Source organism: Carassius carassius, chromosome 23 (genome assembly GCF_963082965.1).
Source record: "Carassius carassius chromosome 23, fCarCar2.1, whole genome shotgun sequence".
Taxonomy (NCBI): Eukaryota; Metazoa; Chordata; class Actinopteri; order Cypriniformes; family Cyprinidae; genus Carassius; species Carassius carassius.
Genome location: NC_081777.1, coordinates 5197861 through 5214096, shown reverse-complemented (window position 1 = coordinate 5214096; position 16236 = coordinate 5197861). Strand labels below are relative to the sequence as shown.

At 39.9% G+C, this 16236-nt stretch overlaps 2 protein-coding genes across 3 annotated transcripts; both read right to left on the bottom strand.

Moving 5' to 3' along the window:
* Positions 1-1036: 1036 nt before the first annotated feature.
* spred3 (sprouty related EVH1 domain containing 3) lies at positions 1037-9207 on the bottom strand. Of its 2 annotated transcripts, XM_059506067.1 has the most exons (6): positions 8874-9207; positions 6419-6584; positions 6104-6272; positions 5834-5895; positions 5251-5412; positions 1037-3676 (listed from the first exon to the last, which is right to left on the bottom strand). In XM_059506067.1, exons 1-6 carry the CDS (start codon positions 8882-8884, stop codon positions 2708-2710), a joined length of 1539 nt encoding a protein of 512 aa, XP_059362050.1. In that variant the 5' UTR covers positions 8885-9207; the 3' UTR covers positions 1037-2707. The 2 variants fall into 2 exon arrangements, with proteins under 2 accessions (XP_059362050.1, XP_059362051.1); XM_059506068.1 differs by lacking the exons at positions 6419-6584; positions 8874-9207 and having other exon boundaries at positions 5251-5422; positions 6104-6242.
* A 2844-nt stretch (positions 9208-12051) lies between these two features.
* psmd8 (proteasome 26S subunit, non-ATPase 8) lies at positions 12052-14854 on the bottom strand. The gene is made up of 7 exons (XM_059506066.1): positions 14696-14854; positions 14087-14159; positions 13894-13996; positions 13385-13550; positions 13189-13289; positions 12997-13108; positions 12052-12501 (listed from the first exon to the last, which is right to left on the bottom strand). The coding sequence occupies exons 1-7, from the start codon at positions 14804-14806 to the stop codon at positions 12364-12366; spliced, it is 804 nt and encodes a 267-aa protein (XP_059362049.1). The 5' UTR covers positions 14807-14854; the 3' UTR covers positions 12052-12363.
* Positions 14855-16236: the final 1382 nt, after the last annotated feature.

Below are 16236 nucleotides of genomic sequence, written 5' to 3'. Positions count from 1 at the left end.
ACTTGCCATTAATTGAGTTCTGGAATTGCATTACACTGGCGCCCCCTTGTGGACAATCAAGGAAGCGCGTGATGATTTTGGCTCCGCCTAGTGGTCAGAGTGATTATTGAATGTATATCAAACAGAATGGTCAGAAATTGTCTCTTATTTCAAGAATATTATTTTTTAGCATTATTTTCCGGACAATCAAGAGCATCCTCCTCCCAGTTCTCTGTAGTTTGTGATTTGGACCACTGTAATACAAATTATTAATACAATTATTTAAAATACATGAATATATAGGTTAAATAAAATACACAGATTTGAATTTATATTTGAAAAATATTGTCTGCACAGAACTCCCATTACTCTATTTTTTGGGGGGGGGGGGGGGGGGGTTATTGTCATGAAAATATTAATTATATTAATTGTGCTCTAGTACACCAGACTGATATTGTGGTTCTGAGTGAATGCTGAATAATGTCGTTCCACAATTAGAGTACATAAACACATGTAAACATGATTCAGAGTGCAAACTTTTCATTAAAATATAGAGTTAGGGTTTAATTAATGATACAAACCCACGATATGTAACACCTCAAAGCAGCAAATTGGCACAAAGTCAGAGAAGTAAGACAGCACAGAAAATAAAAACCCGTCTCCAAAAATAAATAAAGAATTAGAATAAATATCTCAAATATATAAACAGGTAATATTTTCCATTGATTACTTATCAAACTAATAGACACATACATATTCAAATATGCACATTGGCAGAAATAAACAACCTGGAAAAAAAATGAGTATTTAGGTACTTTGTTACTTAGAAATTATAGGTTATTGGTTAAATAAATCAAAAGGCACATTTATTAATAGGATGTATGACTAGGGCCCTCAAGGGTGGTCTCATCTCGCAAAGTTCTCTTTTTTTCCAGTGCTATTTTTGGGTCTTTTTGTGTTTCTCTACTCATGTCTAATATTCTGCCCATAAATATGTGTGTGTGTGTGTGTGTGTGTGTGTGTGTGTGTGTGTGTGTGTGTGTGTGTGTGTGTGTGTGTGTGTGTGTGTGAGTGAGTGAGTGAGAGAGAATGTTTCACGTCTTTGAAAATGGACTGAAATGAGTCCAGATGGACAATGAAATACAGTGCACATGTGTGTAGATCTAATGGTCTTGCTGTAAAACCCTTTTCTTTTAAAGTGACTCTGATGAGTAGTTAATACAACATACATTGATGGAGAAACCTCTTGGACGTTAGTTCTTCCCCATCATAGATATCATAATTTAGAGGCATTGTCTTCCTAACTCAAACTTTGACTACAGGTCTGTGTCTGATTCCCTAACTCCTCATTACTAGCAGCGAGGTAAGACAAGTTTAGGGGAGTTGAAATAGCAGCTTTGAGATATTTAAAGCAATGGTTCTTAACACTTTGTGGTCCAAACCGTTATGCCAGGCAGTGTATGAACTGATTGGTCTAAATTCTTTAGCGTCTTTTAGCCAGACAATGAAGTTTTCAGCATCAGGTCATTTGCCTGTCCACAGTGAAAACTAAATTATGTACTGTAACACAGTCACAGCCAGTCAGAATTGTAGCTGATGTTTTTGGACCAATGAGATTTCACTGTGGGCGGGGCTAACCACACAAAATGGCATGTCACTTTGTTGCTCTGTTTAGCAACGCAAAAGCACACGCATTGTAACTCATTATAGTTAATGACTGAGTACTTCTCTTGTTGCTATACGGACAGATAAAGTTAAAATGTCACACAAAACAAGCCTTTGCTCTTTTATTCTTTACTTCTTAGTAACAAGTAAGTAAGTTAATTTATTTTTGGTGGTGTGTACAACTACATTTCAAGGCCTCGGTTCACATTTGCTGTGCAAATGTTCGGCAGATTTATGTCTAGATTATCTCTCCACGTTTTTGGTCTATACTTCAAATATAGGCAACCTTCTTGGTTGCTGGCAAGTTCAATACAACTATACTCTCTTGACAGAAGAATGAGCATGTATGTGGTGAAAGTGGTGATTTTGGTGAAACTGCCCTCTATCCGACTGTTCATGTTCCCTGTTCTCAAACAACTAAAAGTGATATGACATCAACATGTTCTCCTTCACAGATATGTTCTGCCCGAACGTGCATGAAAAACCTACCGCAAAGACCATATACAAAACCTCACCACAGCACACAGTCCCCGAAATAAGTCTATCTGCCTTCCTCTCCTCTGGACTTTGAGGTAAAACCCAGTAACGTAGAGGTACAAGGGGAGTCAATGTTCATTAACTCAATTGCAAAAAATAGATCAAGTAAAATTAGATACTCAAAAAAAGGTCTTATAACCATAGCTATAAACATTTTTCATCTCATATTTTCTCCCTAAATTAAGAAATAAAACTCAGAAAAAAAAAACTAACAATTGTTTACACATCACTGATCCCCATTCACTCCCCACCTCCCGGAGACAACCCCTGAACCCAACGACCAGCAAATCAGAGAGCGATCTCCCCGAACCCATGCACCCCCCACCGGTACGAGCGCGAAGGGTCCGAGCAGAGAATAGAAAGAGCGGAATGCAGCAGACGGCCTCAGAGGGGGCAAGGGGATATTATCGTGAAGGTTTATGTAGTAGATCTGGTTCTACAGCTGTTCCTCGAACGACGGCAACTTCTTTGTGCTCCCGTCCCGTCACAATAAGCCCCGTCCACACGCCCTCCCCCCAATCAGGCCTCATCGCACGGCCTTGTGCTTTCCTCCGCAGCAGCCGCATCTTTCCCCACAGCGCAGGCATGCGCACAGGGGCAGGTAGCAGCACATGCAGGGCACGAAAAGAGACAGTGTCAAGAGCACCATCCAGCGGGCGCAGCACAGCGTGTGCGGCCGGCCGCCCATCGAGTCCTCGCACGAGCACGGCTCCCAGAACTCGCCCTCGGAGTCCGACATGCAGTGGTAGAGCAGGCTCTCCGCGCACCACACACACGTCCACTGGCGCAAGCAGTGTAGCGCCGGGTCGGGAGCGTCCCGGCAGCGACCCCGTCCGTTCTCAGAGGCGCTGAAGACGGAGCGGCAGTACACGCAGCGTGACGAGCAGGAGGAGGAGCCCTGAGGACAGGAGCTGTCGTCGTCGGGCGAGATGGCTTCCCCTCCACTGCCCCCTCGCTTGCGAGTCCGAGAGCGGGGCGTGGCGAGCGAGGTGTGAATGCAGCAGGGTGAGGGCGAGCCTTTGCCCGTCTCCTCTGGGGAGCCGCTGGCCGACGGCACTCCCGGCACGGCGTTGGGCATGCAAGTGGGCGAAGAGTTGCGCTGAGAGCCTTTGGTGTCCAGCATGATGGTGACCTCGCAGCCCGTGGTGCCCACGCCGGCCAGTTCCTTCTCGAAGCGCACCACGCAGAGCTCCGTCTTGTCCTGGCCGCCGCCCACCACCACGCCCCCCGTCAGCCCGCCCACCTTGGTCCGTGTAGCACCGGCGCGGCGGTAGTCCTCGTAGCCGCGTGTACCCCACAGGTCCTTGCAGGGGTCCAGGCTGCGGAGATCCCCTTCCTCCAGCAGGGAGATGGTGGGCGAGAGCGGAGAGAGGGGGGACGAGGCAGGGGGCAATATGGGGGGGGTCGGGGGGGCTGGAGGAGGCGGAGGGGGTGCCGGAGGGTTCAAAACGGCGCTTACTTGGGTGAGCTGGTCCTGGGCAGGTCGGGTGTGGATCTGCAGTGAGAGAGGAGCGAGGGTTGAATATAACTCTGGAGGGGCAGTGACTTCACTCTCGTATTTTAAGTCTGGATCAATTTATTTATTTATTTAAAAATACAATAAAAATGCACTTCATTCATAGATTAATGGGTGTATTCACACCAGGAAAGTCTACTAATTCACTTGCTTTGGTTCAGACCAAATACAGTGTTGATTTTATTTTTATTTTTTTGGGTGTGGTTTGCTTACACACTACCCCTTTTGCAACTGAACCAGAAATTGTGTATTCACACCTGTCTTTTTGGCTCGATTGAATCAAACTAAATTTCGTTTCCACCCTTGGTGCAGATCTTTTGGGCAGGTGCGGACTAAACCTGTACTAAACATGTACCAAACGTGTACTAAGGTTGTGCATTCATAGGTTCATCCATTCAACTATACCAGAGTTCATTTGGAACCGGACCGAGATCATCTCTTCAGCTTGATCTTGGTACTGTTGTTTGGTCCGCACCCGAGTGCAATTGCTGTATTCACACTTGCCCAAAAGATTTGCACCAAGGGGGGAAACAAACTTGAGTTTGATTTAATTTAACCAAATAAGACAGGTGTGAATACATGATAAAAAGCTGTCACCTTTTTAACAGGTACATAATTTCTATGAGTTTGACATACCCTTTTAGGTTACACTTTATTCTACAGTACATGAACTTACATTGTAAAAAAGTACTGGGCGTATAAAGTAACTATATGGGTTAAGGTTAGGTTTATGGGTAGGTTCAGGGTTAGTAACTAGTTGTTACCTAGTTATTTAAATTATTATATTAAGTACATAGTATGTACATGCAGAACAGTAGTGTAAAATAAAGTCCAAACGTGTCAATTAACATTTCCGATCTTGCTTTCCCTATGACCCTTCCATCGCTAGAACCATGCTTTTCTGTTTGAGCTACAGGAAGGTGCTTATTAGTAACCCAAAAGGATGTATTTATACCAAAATGATAAATATTAGTACTTTTTGAAATGGTACCACCCCAGTGACAGCTTTTTACATTTTATTTCTGTGACTCAAAAACATAATTTCTGTGATGAACATGTTTTTCATTTCTGAATTAATTTAGATTTTTTTGGTTGGAATAAAGTAAAATATAAGCGCCTTATGGAGCAAAAAAATAATTTAAAGAATTGAAAAGAAAACCTTGTAAAATGTCATGTGGTGCGACTCCCAAAAAACGTAATATTAATAAAAAATTAACAATATTTATTTTATATATTGAATTTATAAAAAAATAAATTCTTAAAATAATACATTTATTTATTTAAAAGATTTTTGTACATAATTATTAATATGAATACATTCATATGTATTCAAATTTTATTTTATATTGATGGTTGAACCACATGACATTTTTCCCATCGATGTACACCATTTCTTGAAAATTGTATAAAAGTTTTTTTCAAAACCACATGAATACAAAGAGAAGATGTTTGTTTCAAACTTGATTTCTTAAAGATTGTTCCCTTTTTGGACACATGGACACAGCATTGACAGACATACCAGAGTCAACTTATAAGCAGTGTGAATCCTTTACCTGAGCTGGGGTCTGCGTCGTGCAGGCGTGCCCTGTCCCATACGCAAACTCCTCTGTGGAGCGCACAAAACAGGTGGAGGACGACTCACTGGTCACAATGGTAATGGGTTTGGGCAGCATCTCTTTTCTGCTGTTGGATGACGACTCACTCCCTGTATGAGACTGAGACAGACTGCAAGTCATCAAACATGCAGAACCACCTCATGATTACGCAACAAGATGGAGGATAGAAGGTGTAAATGTGTACTTTGGATTTTCTTGTTTTATGTACGAGTCATTCCCTAATTCTGCTTTGAATTCATTTGAATAGTATTCAAAAAAGAAGCTAAATTATTGTCAAGATTTTAGACCGTAAACGGCAAAGCAAGTTATTACGTTATGATGATTTCAAAGACAATTTTCTTTGTACAAGTGAATCGGGCACAGTAAGACCACAAATGCCTAGGAAAATAATTAGACATTGAAGTCAATAAATCAAAATTGACTATCACGACTTCATGAGTATCTAGGCACGAATAATTCTCAGACAGACACAAAGATGAACCAGATAGTTCGAAGCACTTTGTTTTGATAAAACACTCACTGCTTGACCGTCATCCTCTGTGTCGCCCTCTTCAGGTGTCGAGGAGGATGGCGAGTCAGATCCTGCAGGGAAATAAAAAAAAACAGACTGGTTTATCATAAATACATTTAAAAAAGAAAATAGAAGTTCACATTAGACACATTAGCGAGATCCTTACATGGTATTGTCTTCTTCACTGTATTGGTACATTAAGAAGTCAGAACAACAAAGTTATTTGGCTTTAAACCTCTAAACTAGCTTTCTGTTTGCTATCTTTTGCTGCTTCTGTACCTCTGTCCAGCTTCTCAAGGACACTTTGAAGCCCCTTCTCGAAGGAGATGGCGTCAGCTGGGCTCTGGAAGGTCAGACCAAACTTCCTCTCCTCCACACGCCAGTGATGGAAGATGGGGTTCACCTTGTTGTAGACCAGACCCTTTTGAATGGCGCATTCCAGCACAGGCTGCACAAAAAAAAAAAGAGGCAGGCGGGTCACTCGTGGGCCACTTATGAGGGCAGCTACCAGATTACCCAAACTACCAGGACTGTCAGGCTGAGGGATCATCAGTGCACTCAAAGACAGGCATGAATACACACGCACACACTCACTGCTCGATCGCGTAGCCGTTCTCCACGTATGACGTACTCTCTCCGCCCACGACCTTGAGAGCTCCGCCCCTTGCATATGACCACGTGACTGAGGCCGCCGCCTCCAAGGGGCACCCAGCCACCGCTAGAATCATCACGTGTCATCACCACGGCTCGGACACGCACACTGTCAGGGAAATGAAAGCAGTGAGTGCATTAGCAAGCTCAGCGCAAACACACACACACACACACAGACTTTGAGACATAGGCAATTAAACAAGAAAATACAACCATCAGTATAAAATATTAAAATAGCCTCAAAATTAAGGTAACTGACAATTAATAGGGAAAAGCACAAAGATGCAGAGTTAAGATGTGTAAGGAAATACTATTTTTTGGCCTGCAATATCCACTGGAATGATGACGTTCATAAACCATTTTGCTTCTGTAATCTTTCTGGACATATTTCCGAGTGAAACTTAATATTCAGTGTGAATAAAGGTGAGGTGGGACATTGGATTTTATCCATTTGAAGCTTATTAGATCACGAAAAGTGGACGTTAAACCATCACAAAAAAGAAAGGATGTTTCAGACAATGAGTAAGTTACATTACATCTGTAAAACAAGAAAGTTGTATTAATAGAAATAGCATGCACTAATGAACAGGCCATCAAAGAACACGCATTAAAAAAGTAGGCTTAAGTTCATGTCGACTGACATTTTGGAAGTACTTGGTAGTGAAGTGCCTTAAACCTCTACAATTGTCTTTTTTTCAATGTTGAAAAACTCAAAGTCAGTCAGTTCAAGCCGAATGCAAGTAAGGTTAGTCTGGAGATTGGGGTTTTGGAAGAAAACACTTCACAGTCTTTTGCTACAATATGGTTGATGTGATGGTCACAGCTATAGCAGCAGACACGTGACTGGAGGGGACTGGATGAAACATGTTTGGCTCTTTTCCCTGCCCACGCCAGGATGATGAAGTTAGTCCAAATGAAGAGTCATTTCAGACGTGGAGCTAGTTATTTGTTAAAATATCACTGAGACGTTTGAATTGATGTGTACCACAATAGGGCCCATAACATACATTTTTAACCTCAAGTAAATATGATCGAATTGATTTCACCCCTTTTGGCAACATCCATTCGCAATAAATATGACACGCCCCTTTTATCTGTCAGGTAACAGGGGTATAAACAAAAACGCCCTTTAATATAATTTTGAATGATTCCTTGAGACAAGATGGTGTGGCATGGTTGCAAGGACAGGTTTATCGTTTTTAAATTGACTCAATTATCTTAAATCACAACGTCACGTGCGCTTTGTTATATTCCCTAAACAATGGGGAATCTATAAACAGTGAATCACGAAAATAAACAATGAGAGGAAACAGTGCGATTTTTTTAATGGACGGTCACGTGGGCGAGGAAAATCTAATCTCACTTTCAGCGCGCGCACGTTTACAGCCATCGCTCATTTCTTTAGAAAGGTATTTAATACAGTCGTTTCTTGTATACAATGAAACAACAAAGAGCATAATGGCTCCATATGGAGAAGTAGAACAGAGAAGCAAATCGTAAATAAATGAATGGCCTGAGGGGAATGAAATGTGTGGAGATGATGAGGGAGAGGCTGGGAGATGAAGAGTTAGATGTATCAATGAACGCGCCCATTCGCCATACAAGGCCCTCACAGCGGTCTTCCAGTCCGACAAGCTCCATTACAATAAACGCTATGAAATCACATCCATTTTGATTCACAGCCCCGTTCGTGATATTAAACAGCATCAGTTATCATAAGCCACTGCCGCACCATATCGACACGCGTTCACGCGCACTCATTCGTTCATCCCGCTGTTTTATGAATGGATAAAATCACATATATGCTACAGCACGGCAGATGAGTGGGTGAAAGGAGGATATGGACAAGAAATAGAAGAAGAAGACGAAGAGAAGCGCTGGGGGGAGGGATGGGGGACATGAAGAGGAAGAGGAGGAGGGGGTGAGAGAAAAATCACATTTCATTCATAAAGTTTGGCTTTAAAAATCATAATGAAACTCGAGACGCGTTGATAAAAGCATCCCTCTCCGCCGGTGTGTTCCCGACGCCAGGAAACTCGCCATATCTCGAGGATTTGGAACGACACATTTTATAATTCACGGATGTATTTGGTGGTTATACGTGGAGCCTCCACACACACACACACACACCATCATCATCTTTGAGACAAAAAGCCGTCTCTTATTGCGACCCGTTCGTCTTTCACGCGGCATTGAAGGCGTTTTATGTCCGTTAGTTCACTTCAGCCGAGGCCCGTTCACTGGCGTTATTCATCAAATGTTGGATGGTTATGGAGAATATGGTGTACAGTGTTGATAGCCATAGCTGCGTAATAGTGTTTATGAGCATCTTAGAGTCCATTAGAGGTGCTGCAAATCAATCAGTCTGTTCTGCTCAAATAAAAATGCATGGACTTACTCGCCCTCCATGGCTCGGTGTTGCCCGCCGCTTCGAGCTGGCTGCCCCCCGGTCTCTCGTCTTTTTTTATTCCCCTTCTTACCGAACACACACACACACTCGCGCGCGCGCGCGCGCGTTTTCACACTCACACGCGCGCGCACGCGTCCTCACACTCTCGCTCACATACGCACGCACACCGTCTCTCGTTCACTAACTCCTTGCGCTCGCTGCTCTCTTTTTCTTGTTTTTCTCTGTCCACCTTCATAGGGTTTCGGATGGGCTCGAGGATGCAGCAGCCATTTTCCACCGTCAGCATCATCATCATCCTCCCTCCCTCCCTCGCTTCCCCCCTCTCTCTCTCGCTCTCTCTCTCTCTCTCTCGCTCTGTCTCTCTCTCAGTCCCTCCCTTTCTCTCTCTCTCTCTTTACCTGTCTACAGCAGTTCTCACACACTCGTGGATGGACGCTGTGTCCCCGAGTGGGAGTCGCATCGGTCCAGTTCTGTGGCTGTCAGGACATTCAGAGCAATCTGCTTCTATAAATGGAAATGTGCATAAACAGCCACCACTGTCAAAACTGAAAAGAGAGTGACTGCTAATGTTAGTGAGAGAGATGTTTACACAAAGCAAAATATCAATAGTGGTAACACAGTGGTAAGTGCACTCGGTTGATCTGTTCTAGTGTAGATCAGCGATGGATCACGCCTCAGTACCTTGGACAGCTCCCATACATACAGCTCTATACGCCATGACAGGATTCACAGCTGCTAGCTCCATTCATCTCCAACTCCCCATTCATGTTCACTGATAGCCCACCATTGATAAACAGCTCCGCCAGCTTTGAGCCTTTCTAACTCAAATAAACACCCGTCTCGCACTCCTTCAAACAGATGCATAAAGTACATGAAGTTACAGCACGGCAGTGCTTAAATAGTTTGCTATTTTAATTAATAATATTTTTTTCTTTTTTTAGTTGTTAAATTAGTCGTAGCCTAGATTATCGCTATTGTTTTTCCTATAACATTTGTTCTTTTAAAAAATATATATATAGTTTTTTTTTATCAGTACACATATAGCCTACAAATCACAAAAATTCCTGACCTCTTCTCTTTGCATTTTATTAATAATGTTTTCCAGGTGCTGTAGTCATTTGACCCGAATATAGTCATTTTACACGAAAAATAAAATGATTATTGTTATTTTAATTGGAATTATATGAACAAAAATCCACACCTAATTAAGGAATAATCAATTCCTAAATGAAATCTCTCTTATACACTTTTATCTGGAGATATTCCAACAAAATTGGGTATTTATTTAAACTGTATTTTTCACAAATACTATCCAAGGTTTAGTAGAGTTTACTGAATTAGGTTACAGCAGAGATAATGTAACGTAATAATATTCTGGTTCAAATGGTGAATTAGCCTACAGAAATGCGTTTTCAGTATTAGCTTTTGTTTTGTTTGTTGGCTTCAAACGCATAGATCGATGTAATTTAGCTAAAACGGAATATGTTTTAATATTTGACACAAGGGTCTTCTTCAAACTAAGCCACTGCTGGAAAAAGAACTTTTAACACAAAATCTTCGTTTCTGGAATAAAAACAAAAAGCCACATTCTCTCATATAATACTTGAATATATCTATAGAACTCTTTTGAATGAGATATATAATGAGCAAACCAACATGTCGACTGCTGTATTCACAGTAACATTCTGGTAAATTAAAAGCTTGCAGAGAGGAAGGGCCCTGAACAGTATCAATGAAAGGAAAGGTTAAAGTCTGTGCTAACAAGGGCAGATCTTTTATTAGACAGCACACATTGTACCTGAAGAGCCAAGGGAAATTGAGGCTACAACCAAAAAGACACCAGCTCCACTTAAAGCCAACATGCTGAAGTGCAAGAAAACATGCGACACACCTCAGGAAACTCAAGAGGGTGGAAATAAGGGCATGCAAGTAAGTGTTAAAGAAACTTTCCTCCGATTGACTCTTTGTCTAATGTGCTCTTGTGTCATGAAATGTAATCTCAATACATTTGAATACAGGTTCAATATATTGAATCCACTCAACTGTTGCAACAATAATGCCACAATTCCAAGGCTCCTTCAAAAAGACTAAATTTCCTTCATGCTTTTTTCTTTAGATATATTGGGTTAAATATAACTTGGACATGTTTTGCATTAAACTTCTCTTGGTTTTCTTTTCTTTATAAAACAGGAGGCTCATCTGAATTGCCATAAGAAGATTCACAATTAGAGGTCAACCCTGCACAGAAGAGAATGAAAGATAACAGATGTTTAAGTCCCGGGGATCTGACACCAAAACCACCCAGAAATCCCTCTGCTCTGCCCTCAAAAAAATTCAAAAAGCAGTGATACTGTAAATTCGAGGTCTTTACCCCTGCTCCTGGAAGCCCACTGGCCTGCAAAGTTCACTTCCAGCTTGTTCAACACAAGACCCTGATTTAGCAGGTATGTTTGATTAGGGTTGGAGCTAAACTCTCCAGGACTTGGTCACCAGCAGCAGAGTTGAAGATAACTGCTGTAGATGATCCTCGAAGACACCAGTGATGATCGCTTTTGTATGTGGGTTATGCATTTGAAGATAGAATATGACACCCCAGCTTGATACCACCACAAACATCGTTTTTGGAAAGACCCCATGCACACAAAAAAGCCTAAGCATATGCTAAGTCCAGAACAAAACACAATGCAACTATGAAAGAAATATGTACAGCAAACATTGTTTGAAAGCTGACCTGCCTCTAAATGTTAGATGGGGAGTCAAGCATGCGAAAATGTGCATCTTAATGCATCTGTGACTTAAGCTTGGTTGTCTTGCCTGAACAGGAAGCAGACTATAAACCACATCTGTTAAATTCAGATAATATTTAATCAGTTTAAAAATCAAATTAACTACTTACCTCACTTTTTTTGCATTTGAAACATTTTCACATTAGTTCCTGCATCGAACTAACACAATATAAATGATAACGTTATTATTTCTGTTTAGTTTATTATTATGTACAGAGTTCCAGAAGGCATTTTATAAAAGAGTGCGAAAAAAAAACGGTTTTATTCACCAGAAGTGTCTTGTGACAATGCCAGCCAGGCCAATCTTCCTCACATTTCTACACAAACTCACTCTTGATAAAAACCATCCTTGTTGAGAGGAACAACAGGAATTTTCAAAATAAGACATATTAAACGTTTATTTAGAAAACAAAAACACCTTGAGACCCAGTCATTAGATGTTGATCAGTAATGCAGGAGGGTTGACACACGCAGCACACAATCATACAGAGAGACCCTGATACAGGTAGATCTTAATAACTTGTAGGCTAAAGAGTTCTGGTCTCATCATCTGAGAGTCATTATTTGCAGCCATGTCATCCTCTGGCTAAACTGAGTACAGACATATGGCCACTGTACAATGGTTTGATTTGTATAATTGGATAAACGTGAACCTTTATGTATACATGTGTCTAAATGCTGCTATATCTGCACTACACAATCATTTCCAGCTGCCTTGCGTACTCGATGACTTGTTGGGCCAGTTCTGTGGAAGGGATGGTCACTTCCTCTGTCTTTTGATGCTGGGTACTGAATGAATAGTATCCATCAGGACTCTGGGTCCAGCCTCTCTGCAGAGAACACAAGCCAGAATGGATATATGACTGGTATTTTAGCCAGAAGCAATGGGTTGAAGTTACAAACATACTAATGATGGATTTGTTTCTTACGAACATGCAGCTTTTTTACTTCACAAGACATTAACTGATGGAGTGTGGATTATTGTGATGTTTTTATCAGCAGTTTAGTCTCTCACTTTGATGGCACCCATTCACTGCAGAGCATCCATTGGTCAGCAAGTGATTCAATGCTAAAATCTGCCTTGACGGTGAGTACATTTTCAACCCATTTTTAGATGAATGTGCTTCTTTGAATAAATTACATAGGATTGTTTTATCATAAAGTTCAGCATTACGTTATATATGATTAACAGTAAAAATAAAGATTACATATTAGGAAAAAATAAAGCTTAATTATTAATGGCAACTGTTTGTATGACAGCTAACCTCAAAATTCATGATTGTGACAGGCCTAGTGACAATGTCTGACAAACATCAAAAACTTACTTTCTTTGCATATTCGGTCATCTTTTTCGGAGAGGAGAAGAACAGCACACGTGAGGCCTCATTGAACTGAATCTGTTCGTATGCTTTCTCTATACAACCTGCAATCTCATCTCTACAAGCAAAAAACAAACAAACATTTAAATGACAGTTCATCATCTCCATTTCGCAAATAAGACCATAGATAACCCCTACCGAATAGTATCAAGAAGAATATCAATGAAGAAGGTGTAGCTCTCAGCAGGAATATTTCCTTTAGCGAGAAAGACCTTGTTATAACTGCCCTCCATCAGATACTGAAAATAAAGAAACAAAAACATAGTAAAAAACACACTGATATTTAAAATAAGCAACTAGAAAAAAAAAAAAAAAAAAAAAAAGTGTCCCACACCTGCTCTAAAGAGACTGGATGTCTGATGTAGACATTGGTCTGGATGTCTTTTGCGCTCAGTCTCTCCAGCTCTGTGTGGAACTCAGACACTCTGTTCTGAGACAGCAGGAAGAGCAAGTTGAGACCCAGCAACTGGTGCCTGTACGCTGACTCGGGCAACTCATCCCTGTGACATTTAACAAGAAATCAGACCATAACCGGAGCAAAGAAAAAGCCAGCAAAACAATTCAGGGTATAACATGCTGAAAATTTAACTAGAACTGCATTCAGAATCTATTTCCAATCTATTTCTCAAAGAAATGCAGTTACGTTGGAAACATTAATGTATATTCGTGCATACATGTGATGGTCTGTGTACAATGCATGTCCAGTCCTTTTGAATGCTGCATTTTATCACACTACAGATAGCTACATACAGCGTTGTAGGCGATACATGATTTCAGCACAACTATTGTTAGCCCACATTGAGTCAAATCTGAGTGATAGTGAGTAAACAGAAGAAAAATTACTTGTAATCAAAGTAATAACACTTAAGCTGAGCCATGTAGCGTTCAAAGGACGGGATGTCTTTCTTTAGAATGCTCCATAATGCTCCAATCTCCAAAACATCTCCTACAATAAAAAAATAATAATAATTAATAACAAATAATGAAAACAGTTTACTATAAAATAAATAAGTAAAATATTGTCATTTATACTCACTGGCAAGGATAAGCTGTTGTTTGGTTAGCTTGGTCCCAGTAGTTGGTAGAAAGTTCAATTCTAGCAGGGATATCTACCACAAAAAAAACAAAAAAAAAAAAAAGATGCTTTCATAAAATGTTCAGATTCACGTTCATAAAATTACATTTAATAACTATCACAGCTGTCAATTGAGAGACCGGTGTATTTTTTTTATATTAGCCAACATATTAAATAATAGTATACAAGACAAAATAATTTAAAATATGGAGAAAAAAAGAAAAAAAAACGTAACGTTACCTGTGAATTAATTTGTATTTTTTTATTTATTTTTTAATCAGTTCACATACGCCGTCTCCTTGTTTACTGCTAACGTTATATCGGTTCGATATCTGCTAGCTAACTTGGTCATTTGGCGCTGAACAAACCAGATTCACAAAATTTAATAAAAATAATCTGTGTTTGTATGATGTAAGTTCAAAAACATAAAATATAGTGTTTGTTGTTAAACAGGAATCAATCGGACTGAACGCTTCTCGATAGCAGCGCTGCTAACAGCTCAGCAACAACGGACTGTTTCTACAATTTAGGAGTAACGTTATTATTGTTGGTATATATCTTTGGTCCTACCTTTAGCTTGCTCAGGGTCTCGCCGCATTTATTAAGATTTGGATTCTTCTTGTTCCACTCGGCTTTCAGCGTCTCATATAACCCAGCAGTCTCCTTCAACACAGACGCCATGGTGATTCTGCAAAAACCTACGACACCGGTCTGACAGAACACGGCAGTAAGCTGTCGTAAAGAATGATGGTGTTACCATGGAAACCAGGAGACGCGGCATTTTAGGGGTGTGAAATTATGATTCCTTAGTTACAGAAATATATATTGAAAGTGTATATCTTTCTTTTTTTTAAAAAATTGATGTCCTTACCTATTAAGTAATACAGTTATACTGATAGCTACATCAAATTTAATGTTAATATATAGAATTTGAGACATTTCGTCCGGAAAGGAAGATATCATCCCTTTTTGTTAAATGTGGTGTCTTTGTGCAAAACAAAGAGGCATAATTTTGGGGTAACGATATGTTAGCTAATTTGGCAGCACAGTTTTATATAGATTAATATAGATTTATTTTAAATATAGATTTGTTTCACGTTTTAAAGGCTTTTCAAAATGAATAAAATGATTTTGAAAATGATTCAAAACAACATACATATGGACTGACCCTCTTGAATTTTAATTTAATCTGTATTCACAATTGCTCTACGTGTTTTGATAGTATTTCCACCTTTATTATTAGTTTTCTTGTGTTTATAATATGCTGCTTGGCTTCACTGTCGATGTGTTTAACAGTGAAAAGATGTTTGTTATTTGAGTTTAGTAGAAAAAAATATATAATTCTTGTGTGTTTTTTCTTTCTTTCTAAAAACAAGAACCAAGACTAATGAATTATCTCGTGTTTATGCTAACAGGACTGAAATGTGTAGATATTGTTTTTTTGTCAGAAAGTACTAGTATTGCTAGTGCGATATTATGAGAACATCTCAGATGAAACAGCAGTAGGCTATAATATCTATTATAGATAGATAATTATATAAGGGCTCAGCTCTTGGGCCACTTTTCTTCTCTGTCTACATTGCATCATTTTTCTTTCATTCAGAAACATGGCTTTTCATACCACTTTATATATTTATGCATTTAGCCGACGCTTTAAGCGACTTTAAGCGACAATTTTTCCTAACATGTGTTCCCTGGGATTCGAACCCCCAACCCTGCGCTTGTTAATGCAATACTCTGTGTGTTATAGCACTTATATATCATTACTCTTTTGTTGATTTTGATTGCTTCCACTGTCCTCATTTGTAAGTCGCTTTGGATAAAAGCGTCTGCTAAATGACTAAATGTAAATAATATGGAATTTATTTATTTTTTTACGATTTTATACGCATGTTAAAATTGTATATATGAGATATGTTTGAATGCATTGTGGGATTTTTTTTTTATGTACAATGATGACATCCCTTTTTGGAGTAAGAACAGCAACATCAACGAGCATGTCCATTCAGAGAGAAAAAAAAATCAAACTTATGTAATACTGAAAAGTCATTGTTGTCATTGCGGAGAGCGTCATGAAATGCTGCATTGGCGCCCTCTGCTGGAGACTGTGT